Genomic DNA, 27,694 nt, shown 5'->3' with positions numbered 1-27,694 from the left:
AGAAGTGTGATAAAATAGGTGCCCAAAATATTATAACCATTTGCTAGTATGATCCAGCAGTGACTCCCCATTTATTTGTGGTTTGGCATTAGCAAATTTGCATAGTCCTCATTATTCACGGGCGATAGGGTCCGAGCCAGCCTGAGAATAGTCCACAAATGCAGTAAAACACTTAAAAGGAAAAACAAAAAAGAAGAGGCTGAGGCACTCAAAGTAGTTGTGAATAAAAGGCCTTTATTTTTAACATGGCCAGTTGATTAAAAAAAAGTTGCCTTTGTTTTTCGGGCAAGCTCTGACGAAGGCCTACAAAAGCCACTGAAGAGCGCCACAGACTTTTTTTGTTTTCAAAGAATCCAACACATCCCAGTAGCACTCCTGCTTGATTGCTTGACCACAAATACAGTAATTGATGCCTGTAGCCTATGTCGTTTTGTGTGTTAGCATTAAGCTAGTAGGCTTTCGTCAGACCAGGTTATGTGGTGTTTGTTAAATACATGGAGTGGAAAAATAAACAGACGTCAATTCCTCATGGATTTCTGCCGTTTGCGGCAAGGCTCGGTCCATTTCTGCCATAAATAGAGAATTGTACACTTCACCAACCACAACATGCTAAATTACTAGTTTTTGGGGAGTGTCAATTAACATAAGACGCATCAAGTTAGTGAAGGTGGGGTTTTTGACAGCTCTTGTGCCATGTTTCAAAGCTTGAGTGGGTGTACCTAACATTGTGGCCGACATTTTGCCGTTCTTCAAAATGACGGTAATTATACAACCAAGGACAAAAATATATTTACAAAAGTGTCCTCCTTAAAGTGGAAGTCAACCCCATTTTTTTTTTTAAATAATATGTTCTTTACAGCCCTACTACTGTAGTCTAAATATGGCATTTTGGTTAATATTGCGTTACTGGAATAAATAAATAAATACATATCCTTGGAAAATTCTAATTAAGTACAGTAAAAATGTATTTGTAGTTTGTTTGATATTCAAATGACGGAAGCATTAAGACGACTTAATCAAACAATTCCTGGCCAGTAACTATCACTAAACCAGGGCAAAATGACATTAATACTTAATACGGTTAAAGTGGAAGTCAACTTTAAACATTTCTTGACAATAATATGTTATATGTGACCTCACTAGTCTAAATATGACATTCTGATTGATATTACATTTGAGGAATAAGAGTTAGCCAAATCAAAAAATAAGCCAAATCCAGCCATTTTTATCCATCTCAGGGGGCGGCCATATTGCCACTTCCTGTCAACTGAAGATGACATCAATGTTGCTCAGGTCTCAGGTAACAACCAATCACAGCGTAGCTCCAAAAAACAGGTTAGCATTTTGCCTTGGTTTAGTGATGTTTACTAGCCAGGAATTGTTTAAGTCATCTTAATACTTCCGTCATTTGAATCTCAAACAAACTACAAATACATTTTTACTGTACATAATTAGAATTTTTAATGAGTATTTATTTTTCTGATGATGTTTTACTTTTATTCCCAATATTTGTAGACCGATATTTGGACTTTGGACTTCTCACTGTACGTGATGTATTATAATGCTACTCTGCCCTTATTTAGTGACATTTAATGGCCAGGAAGTGTTAAATTAAATCATCTTAATTGCTTTCACTACTTCCATTGTCTCAATCCCAAGCAGGATGCTATGAATTCTAATCAATCAACACTTTCAGATAGGCAACATTTACAGACCATGGTGACCCAATTCATAAAAATAAAATAAAAAAGAAGCAAGAAAACATATACAGGACAGCCACACACACACATTTTCCCTGCTCATGAGTTGATCATGTGGCCACGTCCTCATGTCTGTGAGGGATCAGATGATCACAGGGCATCACTTTGGTCCCACAGCGTCATACTACTGCTACTACTGGGACACCAACAAACGGCCCAGTGTCAGAATGACGTCAGTGGTGCTACACCGAGGCCTAATCAGCTTTGTTCCCCTTTGTTGTGTCATTGAGTCGGCAAAAAGGCTTACAGTTCAGCAAGAAGTGATTTACGGCTGCCCGGCATGCTCTGAAATTCCTCCCTCTATTCTGCTCCACATGTGTAGATTGTTTACGAAGAAGAGGAATTCTAGTGGGATCGCCGTCCACAAGGGGCTTGGTTGCTATGGTTACTCACCCCTGAGCTGGGTTCCATTTAGCAGAAAGGAAGTGAAATTTGTTGCAGACAAAGATTGTGTTCTAATAGGGTTAAGTGCATTGAATGGAATCTTATAAATGTGAAGTTTTCGTTTGTCGATAAAAAAATTAATTTAAAAAAGTACATTTAATATCTATCAAAGCTATTAAAGCTACAATAATCAAGTTTACGCACACAGTGAGGGTAAAAGTTGTGCTTGCCGGCATTTTGTGGCCCAGCAACTGTGTGGAAGTTGAGCAGCTTCATTCAGACTAAAATCTGGATCACCATCTTGTGGCAATATTGATCTTAAAAAACTATGTGAAAGTGAGTTGCGGGTCTTCATTTAGACTTTAGTAGAATTTTGCTGGCATTTTGGTGCCAAGTAACTATGTTGAAGTGAGTTGAGGACCTTCATTTGAACTGGTAGAAAGGTTGCGCTTTGCTGGCATTATGTGACAAATATAAGCAATTGTAAGGCTTCAACTGCTCAAAGAATTTTGGTATTTCATGTCACAATTTGGTAAAATTCAGACCCCCCCCCCCAAAAAAAAATCTATATCAACTGTCAGTTATTTTTTACAAGCTATTGACAAATCTAAAATGTTGAAAATGGCTTGCTCTTTTTGATGATGTAATGTTAATGTTTGAACAAACATGCCGTTTTTTGGATTATCTCAAAAGTGATGGTTTTGGAGGGTACAAGGTTTTGGCCTGATGCCAGCAATATGTATGTACATTATATGCATATTTATATATTTATGCATGTAGTAAGTACTGTACAGTATATAAACAGTATTTATACTGTACACATTTGTATACAGTGTAGGCCTGGTTAGACTTAAAAGCTCGTGTGAATGTAACAATTGACCCAATGTTTTAAGTCTAATGATCCTGTTTTTCTTCTTCTTTCAGACCACATTAACAGAGGTGCAATTTGGACCAATGAAGTTATTTAAAGACCCACTTCAGGTATTGTAAAACAGCACTAAATGTCTGAAGGACACTCAAAGTATGTGATTGAATGTGTTTTACTTTCCATGGATCAACTCAAGTGCCTCCATTAAACAAATGTTCATAACATTTTGGAGCTTTTGACACAATTGCAAAGCTAAATCTGGCAACTCTGTCAATATTTGGAGACGTTTTTCTCACATGTTTATGAAGCGAAGCCTCTAAATTGTCTGTAGTTGTGAATGCGAGTGTGAATAGTTGTTTGTCTATATGCGCCTTGCGACTGGCTAGCGACCAGTTCAGCTGGGATATGCTCAAGCTCACCCCGTGCCCGTAATTAGGACAGAAAATGGATGGTTGGTATTTGAAGGTGCCTTTTCTTTTGTTTGTAGTTCGAAATGTGCTTAGGTTCAAAGAAAGCGCGGGGGTGTGGGGGTGTGTGGGTGGGGGGGGGGGCTGTTAATAGATGCATTGTGTGCAATGCGGCTTTGGGTTGTCTAGGCAACAAGACCAAACATTTCTGACCAAGCACATACATACCATAATGAACAATGCATGTTATGGAAAAAGTACACATGCAGAGAATCAGTTCAAATTTAGTGACCGATGTTTTTGTGTGTAGGGGGTGGTTGAATTCCATAATGTACAACCACGCAGGCGTTCAATTTGAGCAGTTTCAAACATTTCCAACCAAGGTCAAGTCAGTGACATGCATTCAAAATGATGAAATGAAACAATTCAAGTCAAAAGGCTTGTTTGATAAATATTTTCAATGCAGAACTTATTGCTTCAAAGTGAAATGCCATTTTACAGTGTTAACTTTTTGTGACACAAATGCAACACAGTAGCTACTTTACTGTGCATTTGCACTTAAGTTGAATACCTGTAATGTCTTTAAAGGCACACAAATCTATTTTTTTTTCCTTTTTGTAGCTTTTTTTCTGTCATTTTTTCCAAGAGAAGGACCAGCCTTGAAGATGTGTGTTAAGAGAAGATGAATGCCCCAGACATTGGCTGAATTTTGTTTACGTCTTCAAATTAAGAGTGGCTATCTGAATTTCGCACATCTATGACTGTTAATATAAACGTACCGGTAAAAGTAACATGGTTATATCGTTATGTTAAATCCCGTAAGAAAATTCGGTGGCACATCGGTTTGAGAGTCGAATTTGTCCTATGACCAAGCTTGTAACTCAATTTACTCCTTCACACAAATACGTTTTTCCCATTGAAATGCAGTTAATCTGATCCAACCCTGGAAAAAAACACACAAGAAACATCTGGCATGTAGGTGTTACGGTTCTCTGTTGAAGTGCGTTGAGGAGCTTCAACGAAACAAATGTTGTGTTTTGCCACCACCTTGTGGCATCTTGGTGCCAAGGAACTATAGCACGGTGCTGGCTGAAATCATTCCCATTGAAGTTCTTGGTCAACTGTTTACATCTGACATTATTTATTCCGACCTGGTGTTAACATGCGCGGAAGGCCTCGTGACACGCAGATCGAAACATGTAAAAATGTTAATATCACATGATTTATCAAGATGGAGGTCACTCTTGCCTATTGAGCACGGTAGTTGAAAATGTCTTTACACTTTTGTAGACGCCAATCTCAAGTCCAAATGTATGTAACGAAAATAGAATTGAACCAGATTCTATGAAATTTCTGTGCGATGAAGCCAGTGTGACTCGATGGAAAGTAATGAATTACACACATCCTGTCATTTCAAATGGGAGTTCACGAAGTAGCTTTCACTGTCTGATGCGCTCCAGTAGGAAAACGAGGGAGAGATAACCCCTTCCTGTTTTTGTCAGTCTCAGCTGATCTCTGCTCCTTCTCCTCTTGCAGCTCACACGGTTTGGCTTGGGCCTTTTTCATCTTGTCCACTCCCTATATTTTACTGCCATGGGTGTATTTCTCTTTTGGTTTTAGTCTGAAATGTTTTCTCTGAGTTTTTGTCATGACAGCTTCATGATGCGTCCAATACCAGCACACATCATGAAAAAAAAAAAAAGACCTTATCTCAGCATATGTTGTCCTGCTGCAACTGGAATGTTGACTGTTTCTACAAACATCCCAATGTGGAATTCTGTTCTAAATCTGCGCGCATACTGCTTGTCAGTAGTGATGCATTTACGAGCAAGACGCTTTTTGGTGCATGTAATGAAAATGTTCAATTGCTAAATATGGTTTGCATTAGTAAAACTCCTCTCAGGTTTAGAGCGGCCTGCCTTTTGGCTTTAAGCCGTGCTTTGTTTCTTCAGACCTGAACCAATTGTCCCAATAAATCAAGCTTGTCAAAACATCCAACTTTGCGCAAACAAAAGCGACTCTATTTTTCCTCAATAAAGTCTGTTCTTTGTACCCTAACTTGATTTAACATGTGAAAACAAAACTTTTCCCTCTCTGCATTGAGTCTGCTCGCCGCCAAGAGTTGGGGCTGACGTCTGTTTGAGAGGGTGACTCATGAATCCGCTCTTAGTGCTACGCCGCTCTTGGAGGCGGGCCCAGATTGCTAGTCCAGTATTTACGCAACTAAAGGGTCTATAGAAGTCTGCTGGCAGAGGCCAAGCGGTGCTGTCAATGACGGGTTTGACGCCATTAGCAGCACTTTTGCCTCAGGGCTGTGAGCACCTGAGTTAATTTTGTCATATATCATGGCAGCACGTAATCAAACATGTGATCCTCTTGTGAAGAGACACTAGGAACCCAAAAACATTTTTTATTACTTTTTCCCCTTCCACACTCTTTAAACGTATTCAATTTGATCAAAACACACATAAAGGGGAATAATATGTTATATGTGATCTCACTAGTCTAAACATGACATTCTGATTAATATTAATTACATGTGTGGAATATGAGTTGTGCAGCAAAATGCAGCCATTTTTAATCAATATCAGAAGGCGGCCATTTTGCCACTTGCTATCGACTGAAGATGATCACAGTTGCTCAGGGCTCAGGCAACGACCGATCACAGCTCACCTGTTTTCTGAAGCTGAGCTGTGATTGGTTGTTACCTGAGACCTGAGCAACTGTGATGTCATTTTCAAGTGGCAAAATGGCCGCCTTCTGATATTGATCAAAACTGATGGATTTTGCTGCTTAACTCATATTACACTAACGTATTTATTAATTATTATATATATGTAATAACCAAAATACTGTATTTAGACAAGTGGAACTGCATAGAACATATTGTCGAAAAAAAATAATTTTGGTTGACCTTAAACTTTTTTTCTTCTTCTTTTTAAGTATTCCTCTCGTTTGGCTCTCCAAATAAGATGCGAAGTGAGAACTTTCAGTTGTGGTTTACTGCAAGACAGACACAAAAGAGAATTAAAAATTTTATATTTAACACCAAAATCTTCTACCAAACCATCTATGAACTACGGTGACCATATTTTGATTTCCAAAAAAACAGGACACTTGCCAAAAATAAACAAACAGTACTGTAACTGTCTTTCTTTTGAAGTCTTACTTGATATCTAACTTTAATGCAATACATTTTAATTGAACATTTATCCTTATATTTATGAAATTATGATCAGTGTTAATGCTCAAACTGTGCATAATGTTCCAGTGGTTACAATAACGTTATTGTTTTAATTCTGTTTGAGGTACCAAACAGTGTCTGAATTGGATTATGGCTTCCTTTTTTTCTAATTATACATTGTTGCACACCAGCATCAACAAAAGACCCCCCACCACAGCCCATGATCATGTTCAACTACTAATTTAATTTGCGGACAAATTGCTAATTTGTTACTCTATCATTGATTAAAATGTTACGACTTTATGCATCATTAATACTGTACTGTGCAGATAAAATAATTACTTGTGAGTGCAACAGTCATTCATCCAAACATCAAAACTCAAATTTACTCTTCAATGGGTATGTATGTGAAAAAACAAGTACTACGCAATAGGTGTGTGAATGCTTGTTGTTGCCTTGTGATTGGCAGCCATTCCAGGATGTAAAAAAAGAAAAAAGAACGCTGTATCAAAAATGGATGGATGCATAGTTGGCTAAAAGTATAGCTAGTACTATTGACATTGCATAAGCGGTCAGAGAAATAAGTCACCGGATGAGTCACAATGTGCTGAGTCATCTCTTGTGTTGCAGGTACTTTTAGTTTTTGCCAAAGAGGACAGTCAGAGTAATGGCTTCTGCTGGGCTTGTGAGAAGGCCAACTACAGGTGCAGCATGGCGCGGACGCCAGAGTCGGCCCTCGAATGCTTCGCCGAGAAGCTTCACGACCTCGTCATCATTGACCACAGACATTCCAGACACTTTGACGCTGAAGCACTATGCCGGTAAGACACTCGCTGACTTATCTGTTCATGCTGTTTTACTTGTCTGCCTATCTTTATTTCAGTTTATAAATTATTTACTGTGATACCGTGACTTAAGACTTCATTCAATTTAGTCGTAAATTGTATATCAAATACATTTTCCCCATTGAAATAGACTAAAATGCTATTAATCCGTACCAGCCTTCAAAAGCCATGTTTAAAAAATAGCCTTGTGTTGAAAAATAATAAAATAGCATTATTTTGACCCTGTCAGCAGTGCACTCATTTCTCATGTAGCAAAATAAGATGTAAATATATAACGGATCAACCAAAGTGTTAGGAACATTTCTGTATAATGCAAAGTGGATTCAACAAGTTAAGTGCAGATACAGTACATGAAAAATCTACCAAAGTGCAGTTACACAGTGTTTGTACATTTGGTAGTGTTTTGGGGATTAACCGTCCAACGTCAGGATCGTCAGTGTGAGCTCTTTTTTTATCATGGCAACCGGTGGTGTAAAATAAATGAGAAATGAGCCGTGTCGGCCCATACCACTTTTCTATCTTTAGCGTCTCCCCAAACCAAAAGCACATTTGCAAACATTCATTTGCCCTGCCCGGCGTGTATGTTAACTCCATTCATTTTGGCCGCTCCATATGTTCAGTGTACGCGGGCTCAGATGGGGGAACTAAAGGGCCTTTATGACCACTGGCTGGGGGAAACCACAGGCGGATGAGTGGCCCCGTACACTGCATTCTTTCAGAGGCCTTGGCCTGCTTGCAACGCTCCATCATTGGAGCTGCCCGGGAGAATCGGAGCGTGAAAAACTGAAAAATACATTGATTTGATGCCACGGGCTTTTCCGACAGTCGGCTGGCTGGCTAAAGGGCTCTCTGTGTTTACATTCAGGTCAATGAGAGCGGTCAGCTCTTCAGAAAACACTGTGATAGTCGCCGTTGTGAAGAGGTAAGGACAACTCGCTGACCCCTGCTCAGTAGCCGCATTTTCATCAAGTGCTACACTTGCAACTATAAACCCTGGTTTGACTTACCATTGTGAAGTGCGGGGATGACCGTCAGCAGAACGGTACGCCCCATAAAAGTCCCAATGGCAAAGATAATATTAGTAATAAATTAGGGCTGTGTATCGATTCTAACTTCCTCAATTGATTCGATTTTGAGTCACAAGAGTTCATTTCTATTCGATTTTGATTTTGTCCGATTCGATTCACTTCAATCCGATATTGATTAATTATGGAACATCAAGTCTTCTTAAATATCAAGGACATGAAAAAAACTCCACAAACATTAAATTTTGCGGAGGAAGTAACTGGTTAAATTATTTAGTGTTATAATCACTTAAGTGTGACACAAACATTGGCATCAACAAGGATGAGATGAAAATATTTTCATAATTCTAATTCAATAATTGTAAATATAAATTAAGAAGATTCTGAATTGTCTTAAATCATTCACTCGCTGCCATTTTCACTGAAGCAACCTATAAAAATCTACCAAAAGAAAGATTAGAGTCTCTTCTTTCACCAGGAAAAGAAGTATATTTCGATCTGTTTCCGTTTTGCAGTGATTAGCATTTGAATATAGCTATTTGCAACACGGCCCTGGTTGATCTCTTATACTCTTCTGCTACCTGATGGCCATTTTTGTAATAACTACATTGCTTCAAACATTGTCTTCAGTTCTGTAATAAAATACTTTTAAATTAATGTGAACAGTAAATGTCAAGAAAACGGTAAGATACAAAAAAAAGAACTCAGCCTTTAAAATTCTATTTTCTTATAAATGTATGGTAATAAAGAGATTAAAATAATCAATTCATCGTTTTATGAATCAATATCAGGCTCGAAAAGGAAAATTGATTCAATATTGATTATTCGATTCTTTTTAAACCCAGCCCTATAATAAATCATTTATATTACTATTATCATGATATTAAATAGTATATTATTGAGTCTGTCATCAATGAATTCAAACTAATACAGTGTCCCCCAAATATTATTTTATTGTATGTTATTCATATACAGTCATACTAAATAAACAAATATATCGTATATATTCAGTTGAGTGCTCAGTTGTTGACGTGTTCTCTTTTGAAGGCCAGACAGGGAGGAAGCCTCTCTGATGCCTCTGATCAACGCTGGCTTTAATAGGGTGAGAAGCATTGTTGTGTTTGTGTATGTCCTCTACCTATATTTGTTATGGCGAAATATTTTCATACCCCTTTTGTCAACACGATGTGTAAGGCATGGTTATAGATGGTCAATCTTTCTTTGCTCAGGAGACACATGCATAGAAATTCCTGTACCGGATTGTGGTTTTGAACTGCACAATTACATATACAATGACAATACCATAAATCCCGTTTAAAAATGGAACTTTGACTGGTCATATTTTGTGCTGTTGATCCCTGACCCCCAGAGATATGTGGAGAATGCCAATATGATGGCCTGCTATAATGAGCTGCTGCAGCTGGAGCATGGAGAGGTTCTCGCACAGTTCAAACTGAGGTGAGTTGTGCAACTTTTGGTTTGTCTTTGAATTAGTTTACGCAAAAATATATTGTTGCTGGGGTGGGTGTTAAGGATATCTTGTTACTCTACACTAAAAAGTCAGGGAGATTCATGCTTTTGGGCAAAATTTCAGGATGAGGCTACAATTTACTCTAACCTTTAGTGGTGACCTTAATTTGACCTTCCTTATACTTTTGAATGCACATCTGTTTCGTGTTTCAGTACTTTTTGCACAACTCGCTGTTCTTTAACAAGGTGCTGAAAGGAAAAATTCACAACATGGCAGACAGAATTGTATAAAAATGTCTTGGTTAGATGAACAAATGAGACTGATTGGCAACAAACGTGTCTAGTCTAACCTCTAATTGGATATCTAATTAAGGGGGTTTACATCATATTTCCCATTTGCGTAGATGCTAGCAGGTCATTTAGTTCACAAGGTAACAATTAATAATTGTTCTCTCTTGCCATCTGTACAAGGGCTGGAAATGCTATTTTCACAGCTCTAGAACAAAGTCAAGAGGCCATTGAGATCACTTCTGAAGATCAAGTCATTCAGGTGAGTTCCATGAACTTTGTTGTGATGCAATTATTTTATCACTGTTGTTGTCTCGTCAGCTGTGGTGCCTTCTGAATAATCTGTATTCTACTAGAAAAAAAAAAGAAAAGAAAAAAAAAGAAGTCCCACCAGAACAGTTCAAATGTACTTGGGCTGAATTGTTAACAAAGACACATCCCAGCTATAAGAGGGTGTGCACACTTGTGCAAACAAATTTTCTGAATTGTTTATTTCTACTTTCCCTCTTGAAAAAATGTTTTTATTCTATTGAGTTGTACAGATTATTGGTCACATTAATTGTGAAACATTTTTCAATGATTTATCTTGCTTTCATTTTTTTATACCACAAAAAAATCTGGCATTTGAACAGGGGTGTCTGGACTTTTTATATCTGCAATCTATGCTACTCAAGAGACATTTCTACAAAATCAGAATTTTAGCAGGGCAGACAATCAGCTTACAAATTTGGTCTATGTAGTGATGTGTTGTTCAAATTCTAATACTCACAATAATTGTCACTTTCATTTGTGCAAGCCACATAATTCACACTTAATATACATATTTCATACATTCTAACATATTCCATACACACTAACCCTCACTGGACTTTTAATATCCCTGCACTATCGAATAGAAAATTTTAAAAATGTGTCCATACCAAGATAATTCATTTATTTAAAAAAATACTTTCCCCCGAATTCTTCCATTAGCAAGCCTCACTCTGATCTTTCCTTCACAGTATGTGAATCCTGCCTATGAGTCCATTATGGGCTACCAACAAGGTGAGCTCATAGGGAAGGAAATAATAGAAGTGCCTAAAAGTGAGAAGAACAAGCCCGATCTCCTTGAAACAATAAACTCCTGCATCCGGAAAGGGAAGGTAATAAGCATCTAATCATCCATACTTTGCATCGTGTATCTATGGTGGTAGAGATGCTGTTTATATGGGTCATTGCAGAATTAGCGGACAATAGGCACCATTTTATTTATTTATTTTATCATTTATTTATTTTTTGGGGGGGGCCCTATTTTGCACTTTTAAAAAATGTTTTCAAGAAACACATTAAAAAAAAAACTCATTTACATTTTGGCGCAACCCTGTTACAGACACTCATCTGAAAAATATTTGAAGAATAATGCTGAATAAATCCTCTACAATTAAATAGTCAAATCTCATTTGAACACCAATTTGATTTTAATATTAGATTATTACAGTTGCAAAATTGAAAATCAATGCTAATGTCAGACTTTTTGCTCAATAGTACATGCTAACTGTGTTAGCACTTAGCAGCTATGCTAACTTGTCAAGGACAGACAAGTTTTCTGAGAATATGATTAACAGGGTTGCATTGGTTTGTGATACACTCCAATAAAGATGAAAACATATAGAAAAAAAGAGCACACTTACTTATCAGCAGGTCTATCCTTGGTCAGCGCATTGACCTCGATGATGCCATTTATGCTGAGTCATGTCGGACATGTATTTGTGTTGAGGAACAACTTCAGAGCATAATTCCTAGCTAGTATTTCCAATATGTCTGATCAACAATTGCAAGGAAGAAATATCAACAAAATCATAAAAAAAGATTTAAAATGAATAGTATCTGTTATGTGATTTGGATGTTAGTCGTCAAGTGGAAGAAATGAGAAGGATGACGTTGGAATTTGGATAACTATAATTTACACAAGTGCATAATTCAGTGTTTTGTTATGGATTATTTGACATTTCAGGAAGGGGTCAGAAAATGTCCACCAGTTCTGGAATGAAAACTTGAACGTAATGTGATTGTTGTTGCATTTTGAGAAATGTCTCAAACACGCAGTGTGCGCAGTCATTTTGCGCTACTGGTCACGCAGTTGCTGTCTTTCATGTAGTCGAGACCAGCAGCTGATGGCCGTGCTGTAATCTTACAACACAGAGAGCAAAGGTCAGTCTCGGAGCTGCAAACAGCAGGACGGCTCTTTTTAAGCCACAGCGGTCTGTAGGTGGAGAGGGAAGGGACGCGCGTAGGGTGGACATGAAACGGGTTTTCTGGACTCCAGGAGTTCCCTTAAAAAGCAACTTGGTGCTCTCTGAAAAACTTTGAGCCACCATTTTAACCTAACCTGTCCTGCATCACGCTATCCTTGAGCCGTTACCCACCTCAAGGAAAGAAATGATTCACTAGATCTAACTTCAGCATTTCTCATAGTCTGTATGCTTGTGTATTGATGTTTTTCTAGGAGTGGCAGGGGATTTATTATGCCAAAAAGAAGAATGGAGACAGCATCCAGCAAAATGTGAAGATCACACCTGTAATTGGACAGGGAGGGTGAGTGACAGAATGCTGAATGTACAATTGCACTTTATGAATGACTATACAGTGAACCTCTGTTTATCGGGGAGGATGTGTTTCAATTTTTTATTTTTATTTTTCTTTGGAGAGCTCAGTATTGTACATTCGGTAATTTTACCAATTTGACATGTCATCATCATTGCTCTCTCTCTCTTTTAATTTTTTTTTATATATATATTTTTTTTAATTAATTTTTATTTTGTATGTTTACGTGCGTGCGAGTGTGTATTCATTAGTTCACCTAAAACCTATTAAAGAATCCCATACCGTTCACCTAAACCGAACACTTCAGAACCCAGCCAGAGCCGTGAGGCCGTCAGGAGACCTGAGGAAGGACCAAAGAAAAGAAAGGAAAGGAAAAGGGGAGGATGTGTTTCAGACCCATCTACAATATCTGCAAAATATTAAAACAAACTTTTTAAAACACTTTTTAAATGATTCCATGGTCCCTGCTTTTACTCTTGCTCGCAGTTCTCCAAATAAAAGGCAACGTGTGCTTCAAGCTTGTTTATTTTTCACTCCTTGGTGAAATTTACTGTGAAAGGAACATACGAAAAAGCAGAAAGCACCAATTCACAAGAGAAATATCTCAAGCAGGTAAAGAACCACATTCCTCGTACGTCATAGAAAACCAACGGAATCCCACATGAGCAAAAACATGGCAACGGAGTCAAGGAAAAACTCCCTCTAAGGAGGAAACCTCGAACAGACCCCGGGCAGGCCCTGTGGGGCGACAGTCTGTCTCGGTCCGTTTGAGATTGAGAGACCGAATAGAGCAACAGAGACTAGAGGGGCTCACTAACTGGGCAGGGACTAGAGAACAATGGGCACAACAACATCCATAGAAACAACAGTAGGTCCACCTTCAAATAATGCTACTTTAACACATCACAGTAAATTTTGCAGAGAACATTTTTATTCTAAAAAGACTTGTTTTGGCCCCACTCTAAGCAGAGTCAAATTTACACTTGGAAGAGAGTAAAATATTCAGAGTAAATTTTACTCAATGTAAATTTTGTAGTACATTTTACTAGTTTGTTTATTCTTTTAAGTTAAAAAGGGTTGAGGCAGTTACACAAGATTGAGCAACAAACTCACCACCTTCAGCTTGAGAGACGGCCACTCTACCACCTGAGCTATGCCACTCCTACTGCTTGCTAACCAAAAGGAGACCAAAAACCTGGTCTCTTGGTGTTACGAAGATTCCAGCTGACTGTCTCCCAACCTGAAGTTGTGGGTTTGTTCCTCAACCCTTGAGTGACTTTACTTAAAAATAAATAAATAAATAAATAAACTAGTAAAATGTAGTCAAAATCTCTCCTTGAAAAATATACTTAGAATTTCTGAGTGACAAATCTTTACTAGGTTTTTTCATGTGCAAATTCGTACACACTAAAAATACTTTCGGTAAAATGTACTCTCTTCCAAGTGTAAACTTTACTCTGTTTAGAGTGGAACTAATTAGACTCTTTTTAGAGTGAAATGTACTCTACAAAATGTACTCTGTACAAACAGCATTAAAGAATACTCACAGGCATGTAATGAATTTTAAAATATAAAATGGGGGTAGTCCTGAGGGGGAATCTCCATTAAAAATAACAAATAAAAAAAACATCTTAAAAATCCACGATGTAGAAGTGGCGCCAATGATGAACAGCAGTAAACAGGGGAGCACTGTATATCAATTATGTTCCTTTGTATATATTATGTACTAACAATAAGCTTTCGCTCTTTGCAGAAAAATAAGACATTACGTGTCTATCAACAGGCCTTTAAATGATAATAATAAGGTGAGATGAGATTGCAGCTTTGCAGAGTAGTTTGTGAACAAAAGTACGTGATCTACCAATTTTGCTTCTCCATGTGTTCATACAGACTGATAAATCCAGCGAACGAGTGCAAGCAGAGTCACAAACAGGTAATATCATCTTGAGCTATCATCTCTCTGCTGCATGAAAATGATGACTTCTCTGTTGACCCCTCTCTGCTTTTAAAAGTGCAGTCTTATGACAGATTTTGCAAATCAGTCCAAAAGACAGTGGAGTCGTGCAGATTTGAGTGTTTGAGGCACTCTCCCAGGGGCAATTATCAGCAATTAGCGCAGGATGTTCTTTCCATGAGAACATCGTCACAATTTTGTTTGTTAGCAGGAAACGCAAGGTTGATTTGCCTTGTTAGGGATTTAATGTCTGGAAAAGACAAAAAGAAAAGGTTTTTCTTTTTTCATTGAATTGAGCAGGGCCCACGCCATAACAGAACATTTCATCATTCTGCAACTGCTTCAATCAAAAAAGGTTGTCGGTTCTTTCCATGTTTTATGCTAGTCATAATCTGTGAATGTATCAGATGATGTCATGGCTATAAAATAACAGTTTAGAAGAGTTCATGCCTCTTTCAGGCAGTGTTTATATGTCAAGGACACACACACACACACACCACCCACAACATTACGTACACTTTTCTTGTGTTTTGTGTTCTTTGTACTGTACACTGCATCATACAACAAAATGAAAGGTGTAGAATGTTGGAAATGTACGGAAACGAATTGCATTCCTTGGGGAAAAAAAAGTCCTGTTTTTCTGAATTAATTAGAGCTTTGTTTTTTTTTATTTTTTTTTCCATTTTATTGAATAATTTTCCCCCTGTTTTTCAGATTTTTTTTTCTGAGTAATTTTTCCATTTTATAAAATAATTATTTTTCTGTTTTTCTGAATATATATTTTTTGTGTTTTCTGAATATATATATTTTTAAAGGGTTTTCCCTCAGAGATTAGAGAAAAAAACACAATACAGTATACACACTCAGTCCTTTACTGAGAGCCAGTAAATAAACATGACCATCTTATTGCATATAGAAGTATGCGGGAAAGTGTCCGCTTCCGCTATTAGCGAGGCTGCAAAGTCACTTGTAGTTCAGAGGGGGGAAAAAATACTATAGTAATAATTTTTTTTTAAATTCTTTTTTCCCCAGTTTTTCTGAGTAATTTTTCCTCCTGTTTTTCGGAATAATTATTTTCAGCCTGTTTTTCGGAATATTTTTTTGACAGAAAAAAAAAATCTGTAAAAAAACATAAAACGAAAATAAAAAATACTCAAAAAAACAAAGCTCCCCCCAAAAATTAGTCAGAAAAACAGGAGTTGGTTGTTGTTGTTTTTCAAGTGAACGCAATATGCTTCCGTAGAAATGTTTTTATTTTATTTAAAAAAAATAAAATAAAAATAAAAAATTGTATTGCTATATAAGGTGTAGGTGTAAGAAACAACATGCATTTATTGTCTTGCAGTTGTAGCATACCATGACCTATCCCTACTCACAAATACAAACAAATAACAAAAAGTGCTCATTACAATTAAATATAATTAGAATAATTAAAAACAAACAGGGCACTTTTACTGTATTATTTGAAGGAGAAAAAAGCTATCAAGCAAGCAAAGAACAGGCAGAAACATAAAGGCAAGAATTTGAGCAGTAATTACAGTTGATTTCTTATTCTGGGAATTGTTTTAGGGCTAAATTCTTTTTTTTTTTTTTTCTTTTTTTTTTTACGCACCTAGGCTTGCGCACTTTTCATTTTAGTGTATTCTCCAGTTCAGACTTCTTCTGACATACCCACCATGCGTATCCTGGGGAATGAGTGCCCAAACACCAGAAAGGTGTGATTCTTTGAAATCCAAGGCTGGCTGTAAATCATGACATATGGAATTTTCCTGTGGCTTGTGAATGCACACTTCAAAGACGAATTAAGTGAATGTGTAGATTGTACTAATACTGTGCAGGATGCCTAACTAAGAAGGTTTCAATGGGGTGGGTTATAGCATTTGTTTGTGCATGTTGACTTAAGACGTTCTCATCTCCCTAGACATCCAATCCAGTAAGCACAAAGACCGGAGGAAAGGCTCTCTGGATGTGAGATCCACAACGTCTCGGGGGAGCGACGGTGAGAGTGATGGATGGAAACTAACACGCTTATGAAACCTCCCCAGTTGTCTGTTTGTATCAAGTGTTGATTAGGAGCACACAAACTCACTCATTAGAAAGTTAAGGGGTGAATCATAAAAGTTAGTAATATGATAACTAGTTTTATGTATTCTTCTTTTGGCAGGGAGCTCACAGCGACGGCACTCCTCAATGGCCCGAATCCACTCCATGACGATTGAGGCTCCCATCACTAAGGTAGTGCCCTCGGACTCAGTCATATGATCACCAGTGTGTGCAGATGCTTCCAATCTCATGACAACGCTGCGATTATAAAAACCACCGCCACCGCCATGGGCCCTTTTTGTACGTCCACCAGAAATAGATCCAATTTTCTAGAGGCCACGCAAGCATGTCAAGAGGGGATGGAGATAAAATGCTACATTTCATGCACAAGAAAGCACGCCGCACCAGGCTGACCTGCTGCTTCTGTGCTTGATGTAGTCTGAAGGATGGAAGGAAAGAGAGAAAGACTCCAGGGATGGGTCATATGACATACTACAGTTTCTCTGCTGTATCGTTTGACTGTGTAGGCAGCCCCTGTGGGCGTCATCCTCTCCAGAATAAAGCGGTTAGATATTAGCCTACTACTATGCGTGTGTGTATGGCGTGGGTGCGCCTAATGTAGGATTCAAATCTTACATTGGTTTCCTATGCTTCGAATTAAAGCAGTCATCCATGAAGCCAGGATGATTCATTTCCTTATAGACACTTTTGATCATTCCACTTTTCAGCTTTTTAGTCAACACAAAAATACTTTAGTATACCTGTATGTGTGTGACTTTCAGCTCAATTATACTTCATAATTGTGGGAATGCTGAAGCAATATCAACTTTTCCCCATTCATTTTCAATGGGACTGACATTGAAATTTGGAAGTCCCACTTTGCACGCCCACCTTCACACATACAACTGATCATCATTGCCAAGGGTCAGATGCTGCCCGGTGGCACAGTTGGTAAAGTGCTCTGTCCACTAACCAGGAAGTCGCGGGTTCAAATCCCACATCCGTCTGTACATTGCAAATATATCCATGGCCGTTATGCTAAATGATATACAGTACATGTATACCAATTGACTATCATATCAGGAAATGGATTATAATTTCACTGAAATGATTAAATGCATGTTAGCTTTCAGCATCAGATGATACTTTTCAAAATAAATTAGCCATGAATTTGAACAAGTCAAGTTAGATCAGTGCTTAGAGCAATTGCTTCCCGCCATGGAGAACCTGGGTTCAAACCACACTTTTTCCACATTTTAGTACATTTGATGGTTCGATACCAATTGACTATAATATCAGGAAATGGATTATAATTTCACTGAAATGATTAAATGCATGTTAGCTTTCAGCATCAGATGATACTTTTCAAAATAAATTAGCCATGAATTTGTACAAGTCAAGTTAGATCAGTGCTTAGAGCAATTGCTTCCCACCATGGAGAACCTGGGTTCAAACCACACTTTTTCCACATTTTAGTACATTTGATGGTTCGATACCAATTGACTATAATATCAGGAAATGGATTATAATTTCACTGAAATGATTAAATGCATGTTAGCTTTCAGCATCAGATGATACTTTTCAAAATAAATTAGCCATGAATTTGAACAAGTCAAGTTAGATCAGTGCTTAGAGCAATTGCTTCCCACCATGGAGAACCTGGGTTCAAACCACACTTTTTCCACATTTTAGTACATTTGATGGTTCGATACCAATTGACTATAATATCAGGAAATGGATTATAATTTCACTGAAATGATTAAATGCATGTTAGCTTTCAGCATCAGATGATACTTTTCAAAATAAATTAGCCATGAATTTGAACAAGTCAAGTTAGATCAGTGCTTAGAGCAATTGCCTCCCACCACGGAGAACCTGGATTCAAACCCCACTTTTTCCACATTTTAGTACATTTGATGGTTCAATACCAATTGACTATCATATCAGGAAATGGATTGTAATTTCTCTGAAATGAATAAATCCCACCTTAGACAGATTGCAGTTAAAGTTTTTGTTAAAAAATTATTTGTCATTCAACTACAATTAAAAATGGGTAATTTCCACATAAATTATCTTTCAATTTACTTAATAAGCACATGCATTCAAAAATTAGCATTAATCTAATAGCATTCATCTTTTCAGCATTCCCACACAATTTCTGCAGGTATTTGCACTTTGTCTAGTTCACTTGTATTATTGTTTTTGTTTTGTTTTCAATTTTACAATCAAATGCTATTTTCTTTATTTAAAAAAAAAAAGGCAATTCAATTCATTTTAATGTCATTAATTTCATCCTCCAGGTCATAAACATCATCAATGCAGCACAGGAGAGCAGCCCCATGCCTGTGGCAGAGGCCTTAGACCGGGTACTTGAGATCCTAAGGACCACAGAGCTCTACTCCCCACAGCTGGGCACAAAGGACGAAGACCCCCATACGAATGACCTTGTTGGAGGACTGATGACTGTAAGTGTTGCTCCTGTAGACCAAACAAGATTGAAATTACAAATGTGTTTTCTCCCAAACTGAGAAGACTACATCTTCTGAAGAAGTGATGTAGCCGCACACTACATGATACCATACATAAAGAACATAACCAATGTTAACGTATTACAAAAGACCATTGTCAAAAAATGTATGCCTGTTTGACGCCAGTTAGCCTGAAATTAGATAACTGCCATGTTAGTTTGATTTAACTCATCCCGAGTATGTGGGATTTTACGATACGATATACTTTTATTTTCCCCGTGGGGAACTTTTTCCTGGACTCCGTCCACCTGCAGTTTACAGTAAAGAGAAAACAACAGAATAGAAGAGATAAAATTAAAATTAAATAAATAAGAAGTGCAGCAATAAGTAGAAGACTTCCCAGAAGTCTTCACAGAAGTATACATGTGTAGAGAAGTACATTGCACACACCCATATACACACACACGCCTATATATATATATATGTATACACACACATGAGTATGTACACAACATTGCACCATATATATATATCTTATTGCACTGAGTTAATGTCGGTTGTTAAGCAGTTTGATGGCTGTCGGCAGGAATGAGTTTTTGTAGCGGTTCAGCCTGGTTCTGGGGGCCCTGAATCTGCTGCCGGAAGGCAGTAGCTGGAACTCATGATGCAGAATGTGAGTCGGGTCATAAACAATTTTCTGTGCCAGTCCGGTCACGTACCGCTCATAAAGCATCTGTAGGGAAGGATGATTCCTGACCCCCATGATCTTCATGGCAGTCCGCACCAGACCGGCAATCTGTGACCTTGACTGCACAGTCAGGTTGCCGTACCAGGCCGCAATGCCGTATCTGATGATACTTTCCAATGCAGCCCGGTAGAACAACAGCATGAACCTCTGCTCCACTCCATAGACCCTAAGTCTGCGTAGGAAGTAAGGACGCTGTTGGAGTTTGGAGCAGAGACTTCCAACATGTACCCTCCAGCTGAGTGTGTTGTTGATGTGGACCCCCAGATACCTGTATGAACCCACCTGGCTGATGTGGTTGCTTTTAATGACGACTGGCCTGTGGTCACCAACAGTTTTTGGATCAAATATCACCTCCTCTATCTTCCCCACATTGAGCAGAAGATGATTCTGGTCACACCACTGGACAAATTTCTCTATTTCTGAGAAATAGTCCAGTGGGCTACCGCCGGCCTGCAGCAAGCTGACGATAGCTGTGTCATCAGAGAACTTAATGATAAAGTTCTCTGGGTGTGATGTAACACAATCATTTGTGTACAGCGTGAAGAGGACCGGGGAGCTGACGCAGCCCTGTGGGGCGCCTGTGCTTATCAATCTGGGTTCCGAGAGGGAGCTGTTGACCCTGACTTGCTGTGTGCGCTGTGTCAGGAAGGAGTGATACCACCTCGAGATGTACGGGTTCACATTCATCTCCTTCAGTTTACCCAAAAGCAGGTGCGGCTGCATTGTGTTGAACGCTGAGCTAAAGTCAACGAACAACACACGTGCATAAGCTTTCGGGCCGTCTACGTGTTTGCTGACCAGATGTGTGATGCTGTTGATAGCATCGTCAGTGCCGCGACCCCGCTTGTAGGCAAACTGAAGGGAGTCTAAGTGTGCATCCACCTCCCCCCTGAGCCGAGTCACCATCAGCCTCTCGAAACACTTCATGACAATGGAAGTTAGAGCCACAGGCCTGAAGTCATTATTGACCACAGGACATTGTTTTTTAGGAACCGGGGCGATTACTGATTTTTTTCCAGAGACTGGGAATGGAGTGTGAGTCCACAGATCTCTGGAAGATGGGCTGCCATGCCGCTGTGAGCTCCTCTGCACAGGATTTTAGCAGAAGGGCAGATATCCCATCCGGTCCTGAGGCCTTTTTTGTCTAGACAGACCTAAAAGCAGATTGGACATCATGGGGATGAATCACCAGCCTTGAGTCCTGCTCATTCACTGAAATGGACCTCAGGACTTCCCCACATTCAGAGGAGAAGTCCTGGGTTTCGAATCTTAAATAAAAGTCATTCAGCTCCCTTGCCTTCTGGAGGTCATTTAGGGTGCTGAGACCTTTTTGAGCAGGAGTCAAATTGGTGATCCTCCTCATGGTGTCCCACATTTTCTTGGAGTTGTTAGCAGCAAAGTGTTGTTCTATAGTCTCTTTGTGCTTCCTTTTTGCTTTTTTAAGCATGTGTTTGAGTTCTTTTTGAACCAGTTTGAGCTGGGCTCTGTCCTGGTTCTTAAATGCCCTTTTTTTGCGGTTAATACAGTCTTTAACCTCTTTAGTAATATACGGTTTGGTGTTGGGGTAAACAGTTATTTCCTTTGTTGGTATGATGTTGTCCACATAGAATTGAATGTAGTCAGTTACAGTCACAGCAGCAGTATCCACATCCAGCCCATGAAAGGTATTCCACTCCGTGCATAGGAAACATCCTTTAAGGGTCTCAATGCTGTCATGAGACCAGATTTTAACAGTCTTTCTCTGTGGTTTGCTGCGTTTGAGAGCTGTTTTGTAGGTTGGGATGAGCAGTCGGAGATGAAGGCGGCGCAGAGGAAAATGTTTTGATGCATCTGAGTAACAGTGGACCTAATTTACAAACAGTGCATATATTTGACACTCAAATCTGTGATTCATCGTTATGTTCTTGCGTGAATTTGTTCTTACTCAGGCTATGATAAGAAGGATCTGTTTTCCAAAAAAAAATGTGTATCACATCTTTTACCCATTTGGGAAAAAAAAATCAATATTTTTTTTGTAAATAAATTGATTATTTTTGTTAGTCGCCATGTAGGTATGTTATTTTTGCCACCTTTGTTGTGTCATTTATTTATTTTTTCCTGAAAAGTGATGGTTTTGGAGGTACAAGGTTGTCAGGACCATGAATTCACTAAAAGGCCAGGTTTCCTACAGTATCATAGCAGCCAAGTGTTTATCCTGCGGACAGAGATCAGGTCGTTCTTGTTCTCCTCCTGTTTCCTTGTGTTTCTGGTCTGACAACATTTGCTTTTCCAACATATACAAAAAATAAATAAATAAATGGACGGTGCGCAGGTGTCATGAATCCAACAGTGATTTTGCATATACACTGAACTTGTATGCAAAGTATTTGTGTGCATTTATTATTGAATGAGGCCCTTTGTGTAATGTGTATAAAACTTGGAACAGCACACGCAAAAACTCCTCTGGTAGAAGGCAACACCAATTGCAACAGTGCGCTGAAATCACCCAGATGCAAGGAGAAAAAAAAATCATAATAAATTATATGGCATGACTCCTTCTTGTGATTGTCTACAAGTCAGCTCTTCGACCTGAAGCCCCAAATTTTATTTTGTAAATAGATATATTTTAATCCTTTTTGTTTCTGGCATTTCATAAATGTTTAGTTTAGTGGAAAAGATTATCCCCATCACCTCTCATTTTGCCTCCACCTCCTTTATGCCACAATAAACGCAGTAAGATGCCTTAACATGATATTTAATGATGCAAAAACAACAGCCGCAGTTGATCTCAGGTGTGATAAATCAGATTGTATGTGCTAAATTCATCTATTTCAATCCACTCCTCCCAATATTTTTGTACATTTTGCCCGGCTTTGTGCAAACAAACCGTTTGTTTCTTTACAATGGGCCTTTGCCAATTCCATGACTGGTGAGCAAATGACAGCATTTTCAAAAGTTTTTGCACATCTGACTTCACGAAAATAGTTTTGACAAAGTTGTCGTCTGTATGTTGAGGCTGAAGAAAAAAGACGTCATTGTTGAGGCACAGAGCAACCCAGAGAGAGAGTCATTGGGGAACGTTACCAGAAAGTGATGGTGAAGTTCAAAAGTAGGCCAAGCGCCAAGTTGGCAGTCTTGGCAACAACCCCACAGGAAGTGTTAGATTGTCCTTTGTGCTCCTGGAGGCTGAAGAGAAAAACCCGCCCTCTCTTCCACTCACCAAATCCTCCCCCTCCTCTCTCTCTGTCCCTGCACAGTAACGCTCACATGTACCTCTTCTCTCTCGCTCGTGCAGGCTTGGAAACATCCTGTTCTTCTTTGGATCAGATGAATAAGCGTGACTCTACTCAGAAATGTACAATGTGGATTCATAAGGGGATGGGAGGGGTTACACGTACATTTCACCCTCCCTGTAAAAGATGTGGTTTGAGAATGGGGCAGATAAAAAAAAAAAGGATATAAATTCATGATCATGAATGGATGGATTATATATTTATTTATAGGCGGTTATATTCGAATAAGGTGTGCTCGGTGTCATATCATCTGTTGCAGTAAGTCTGAACTCGAAGGACCCAGCGAACATTTCGAGAGGAGTTGTCATTTTTCTGATGAGAAAGTCTAAAAATAGCTAGTGTGTACAGAGGTAGTGCCACCACAAGACAATGCTCAGGTCAAGGATGATCTGGTCTCCTCTTCCTTTTTCACTTGTTAAGTAAACATTTAATTCACAAACACACTTAGGCCTAAAATATACAGACTATATATCAGTATGCCTTTTAATAACCATACCTGGCATGAAGGGGATTTTTTTTATAAAATATATATATATCATCACATACACTATCTTGAGGACATAGTTTAGATAACATAATGGTATTTTAAGTCAGAAATTGCTGTAATATAGAAGTTCGGTACAGTTGATGTGTACACATTTGCATTTAAAGACTCTATAAAGTCAACTAAGAGATTTATTTCTGACTACGTTATGTATGTTAGAAGACAATTGCTGGAAACGTAGAAAAACTGACAACTATGTAGGCTAGTATTCACTTGTGCAGATATCAATTTTAAACCTTTTTCACAATCAGTTTTCTTGATTTTTCAGATGTGGCTGAAACGGGGCCCTAGTATCAGTCGCCCCTGCCCCACACGCTAAGGACTTGAACTCCTTTCATCATGGCCGCTTTAGAGCGTTAAATAGATGTAGTGCTAGATGAAATAGCATCCATTTTCTATGTTGTAGTAGGCTAGTGGTATTTGATTGACATTTGACAGTTGAGTGGACACGCCCCAACAGTATTTGAAAACAAAGAGAATGACTTGATTATTCATGATTTGAAGGCTTCTTTTTTATATATATATATCATGTGATTTTATTTATCATTCAACTTTGGAAGGGTTGTTCATAATAATTTTAAAAGACATATTTATTCACACTTTGCAGAAACTTCACTTTAGTATAGAAAAGTGATTCCATTCCTATGTTAGCATAAACTAGAATTCTGGGACTCGAGGTGTATTGAAAATCAATGTTTGCACCACTGATATACTCCACTTGCAAAGATTCTGTTCTAGTATTAAAACTATATATGAAAAATCTATGCCTAGGTTGCCTCCTCTCTAGTTGTTGTAATGTTACAAAACAAATAAAGCTTTGTGCCTTAAATATTTCAACTTCTCTTTTTTCGTTAATACAGCTTGTTATCAAAGAGGGGATACGATAGTCAGTATGTAATCTGTTAATTTATGTAACCATACATGACAACTGTAAATTGAAGAAGTTCCACTTTCCCTTTAAAAAGTAAAAAGTTCCCACTCAAATGATCATATTAATTGTGCATAGTGTCCATGTTGGCTAATTTAGTCTTTTTTTTTTTTTTTTATCGTTTGCAGGATGGTTTACGCAGATTGTCAGGAAACGAATACATCTTTTCTGCAAAACGTGAGTTGCAATCTGTTTGTTATCAAATAATCAAATGTGATTTGGAGGAGAGGTCATTTTTTGTTTTGAATATGTTTTCCTGTTCAAAACACAAGAGCAGTCAATATACTTTTGTTTTTTGTTTTGTCTTCCTTGTCATTTAGAGCCCCATCACATCCCCAGTCACCTGGCCACTCCTCTTTCCCTAAACGACATCCCCCCTCGTATAGCTCAGACCATGGAGAGTGAGGACTCTTGGGACTTTGACATTTTCAACTTAGAAGCTGCAACCATGAAACGGTGAGGCAATTGTTGTGTCTAATGCAGAAAAATCATCAAATATTGTCATGCTGGATTTCCTCCTTCCAGGCCTTTGACCTTCTTGGGTTTAAAAATATTCTCCCGCTTTGGGGTTTGTGAGTACCTCAACTGCCCCGAGGCCACTTTGCGCTCCTGGCTGCAAGTGATTGAAGCCAACTACCACTCCAGTAACTCCTACCACAACTCTTCCCATGCGGCCGACGTCCTGCACGCCACCGCATATTTTCTGTGCAAGGAGAGAGTCAAGGTACATTCACAAACCATGCAGAGACCAATACTGATAATATATCATTGCTGGGATCCAATGTAAGAGCAAGTATCTAAAATTCTGTCTTTACAAAGATAATAATACTCAGTTTTGATTGACGCTGTCAGAGTGGTTAAATGTTGGTTTAACAATATGTTTACTAGTATCAATCTATCCATCTATCTCTCTCTCTATCGCTCTCTTTCTCTATCTCTCTTTCTCTATCTCTCCCTCTCTATCTCTCTATAGCTCTATCTCTCTTTATCTGTCTCTCTATCTCTATCTATCTCTATCTCTCTCTTATCTATCTATCTATCTATCTCTCTATCAATTTCATTCATTTGTAAAAGAAAAAAGACAATGTAAAGCAATTTTCAAAGTAAAGTAAAAGAAGTGAAAGGGGACAGAGAAGTAAAACTTTTTTTCTCCCCCTGATCAACACAAAAAAACACACCAAAATGAATGACAGCCAGCGGTCAAGACGCTTTCACTGTAACAATACTTCAAAATAATTCAACTGTGTGCGATATATATTTTTGCAGTAATTGTGCTTTTATACGTTTAAAAAATATATATACAAATAGACTGAGAAGATTTAGTTTTACAATCCAGATTGTTCCACAGACTGACACCTTGAGTTGAAATACATCTTTCTTTTTATTTTGTTCTATATTTAGGTTTGGAAAAAATACATGTTCCTCTTAATTTGTACTCACTTTCCCTTTTTATAAATTTGGTTTGTATATTGACTGGTAAATTTTCATGATGGGCTTTATACAATATTTTAAGGCGGTTAAACTCCATCAATTCATTAAATTTTTTAAAGTTTTTAGTTGTATAAATAATGGATTAGTGTGGTGTCTGTATCCACAACCGCAAACAACACGAATAGCACGTTTCTGTAAAAGAAAGATGGATTCAGTGTAGGTTTTGGCTGCACACCCCAAACAGGTCAGGTATGGAACAATCAATGAAATATTAACAATAACAAAGCATTCTTGATCAATGATTCTTTAACCTTGTGTGACGGCTATGGTTTGTGACACCTTAGATTTGATATATTCTATATGCGATTTCCATGTTAAATGTTCATCAATACTGATACCTAGAAACTTAATATCATTAGCCCTTTCTATTTATATGCCTTGCACAGTCAGTGTTGCTTTGACATCCATATTTCTACAACTGAAAATCATAAATCTGGTTTTATTAATATTTATAGACAGTCTATTAGCATTAAACTACTTCATAATATTCTTAAACTCTTTCTCTATTACTTGTAATACATTATATATATTTTTCCTGGCATAAATTAAAAGTGGTGTCATCTGCAAAAAAAATACATTTAAACAATTTCGAAATGGTTGTAATACCATTCACTATGTTTTGATTGACTACTATTGAATTCAACATACTGTTTTCTATTTTTTTAAATACAATTTTTTTTTAAATACTCGTAGGTAGTTGGTGTAGAATTGTTTTTGTTAAATTAGAGAATGCAATTTCTTTATGTTGTATTAATGACAAAGAACTCACGCTGAACTGAAATGCTTTGGAATTAATTGAATTGTAATGTAAGAGAATGTGAAAAATATGTGAAAGCTGCATAAATGAATATTTGGTTTGAATCAGCAAAGAAATATGAAAAGAGCAGAACAGTAAAAAAAAGAAGGTAGAATATGGCATAATTAATAGAGAATATTGTTGCTTTTGTATAGGTTCTAATTTGGTAATGTAGGTGCACATAATGGCTTACAAAGGGAATATCAAGCAACCTGTTTTGTGAGGTGTCTGTTTGGCCCAAGTGAGTCACTGGTCCAGGAGGCAGTCATTGTGAGATCATACACTTGACTGAGCTGATTCACAAGAGGTTCCATCTCTGATCTCAGTGGAGTGATCTTCTTTGGCAAGTTTACAGTGTACAGTAGAATTACATTACCAGATGTTTAAAATTTTGGGGAAATCTGGGTTATTGTTCTTGGATCTAAAATTGAGCAAAATAGATTTAAAACACACATACTACCTTGAAGTCATAAATTAATTCCCAACTATTTTTGTAGTTTCGAATCATTATTTTTTTTAAAAAAACATTTAAATTCTTGTCCATAAATGTGTCCATTTTGACTCTATAGTGGTGGCCTGAGATGTGAGTGACCTGATTTTCAAGTTTTTTGCAATATGAGCCGTCATACGGCTGAT

The 27,694-nt window shown here is 37.9% G+C and overlaps 1 protein-coding gene across 2 annotated transcripts in view; it reads left to right on the top strand.

The window, feature by feature from the left end:
• Positions 1–27,694, top strand: part of pde8a (phosphodiesterase 8A) — a 69,672-nt gene that overhangs the window by 32,595 nt on the left and 9,383 nt on the right. For both annotated transcript variants that reach the window (XM_077563576.1, XM_077563577.1), the window contains exons 2-17: positions 3,069–3,125; positions 7,234–7,424; positions 8,314–8,370; positions 9,521–9,575; positions 9,843–9,931; positions 10,415–10,493; positions 11,233–11,373; positions 12,717–12,805; positions 14,568–14,619; positions 14,705–14,747; positions 16,690–16,767; positions 16,933–17,003; positions 19,112–19,276; positions 24,900–24,948; positions 25,092–25,227; positions 25,297–25,495. In XM_077563576.1, the coding sequence (XP_077419702.1) occupies positions 3,069–3,125; positions 7,234–7,424; positions 8,314–8,370; positions 9,521–9,575; positions 9,843–9,931; positions 10,415–10,493; positions 11,233–11,373; positions 12,717–12,805; positions 14,568–14,619; positions 14,705–14,747; positions 16,690–16,767; positions 16,933–17,003; positions 19,112–19,276; positions 24,900–24,948; positions 25,092–25,227; positions 25,297–25,495 (1,551 nt within the window). The remainder of the gene's footprint in view (positions 1–3,068; positions 3,126–7,233; positions 7,425–8,313; positions 8,371–9,520; positions 9,576–9,842; positions 9,932–10,414; positions 10,494–11,232; positions 11,374–12,716; positions 12,806–14,567; positions 14,620–14,704; positions 14,748–16,689; positions 16,768–16,932; positions 17,004–19,111; positions 19,277–24,899; positions 24,949–25,091; positions 25,228–25,296; positions 25,496–27,694) is intronic.

This window comes from Vanacampus margaritifer, chromosome 4 (genome assembly GCF_051991255.1).
Source record: "Vanacampus margaritifer isolate UIUO_Vmar chromosome 4, RoL_Vmar_1.0, whole genome shotgun sequence".
Lineage (NCBI taxonomy): Eukaryota > Metazoa > Chordata > Actinopteri > Syngnathiformes > Syngnathidae > Vanacampus > Vanacampus margaritifer.
The sequence above is the reverse complement of the archived record's forward strand: the minus strand, read 5'-3'. Positions and strand labels throughout refer to the sequence as shown.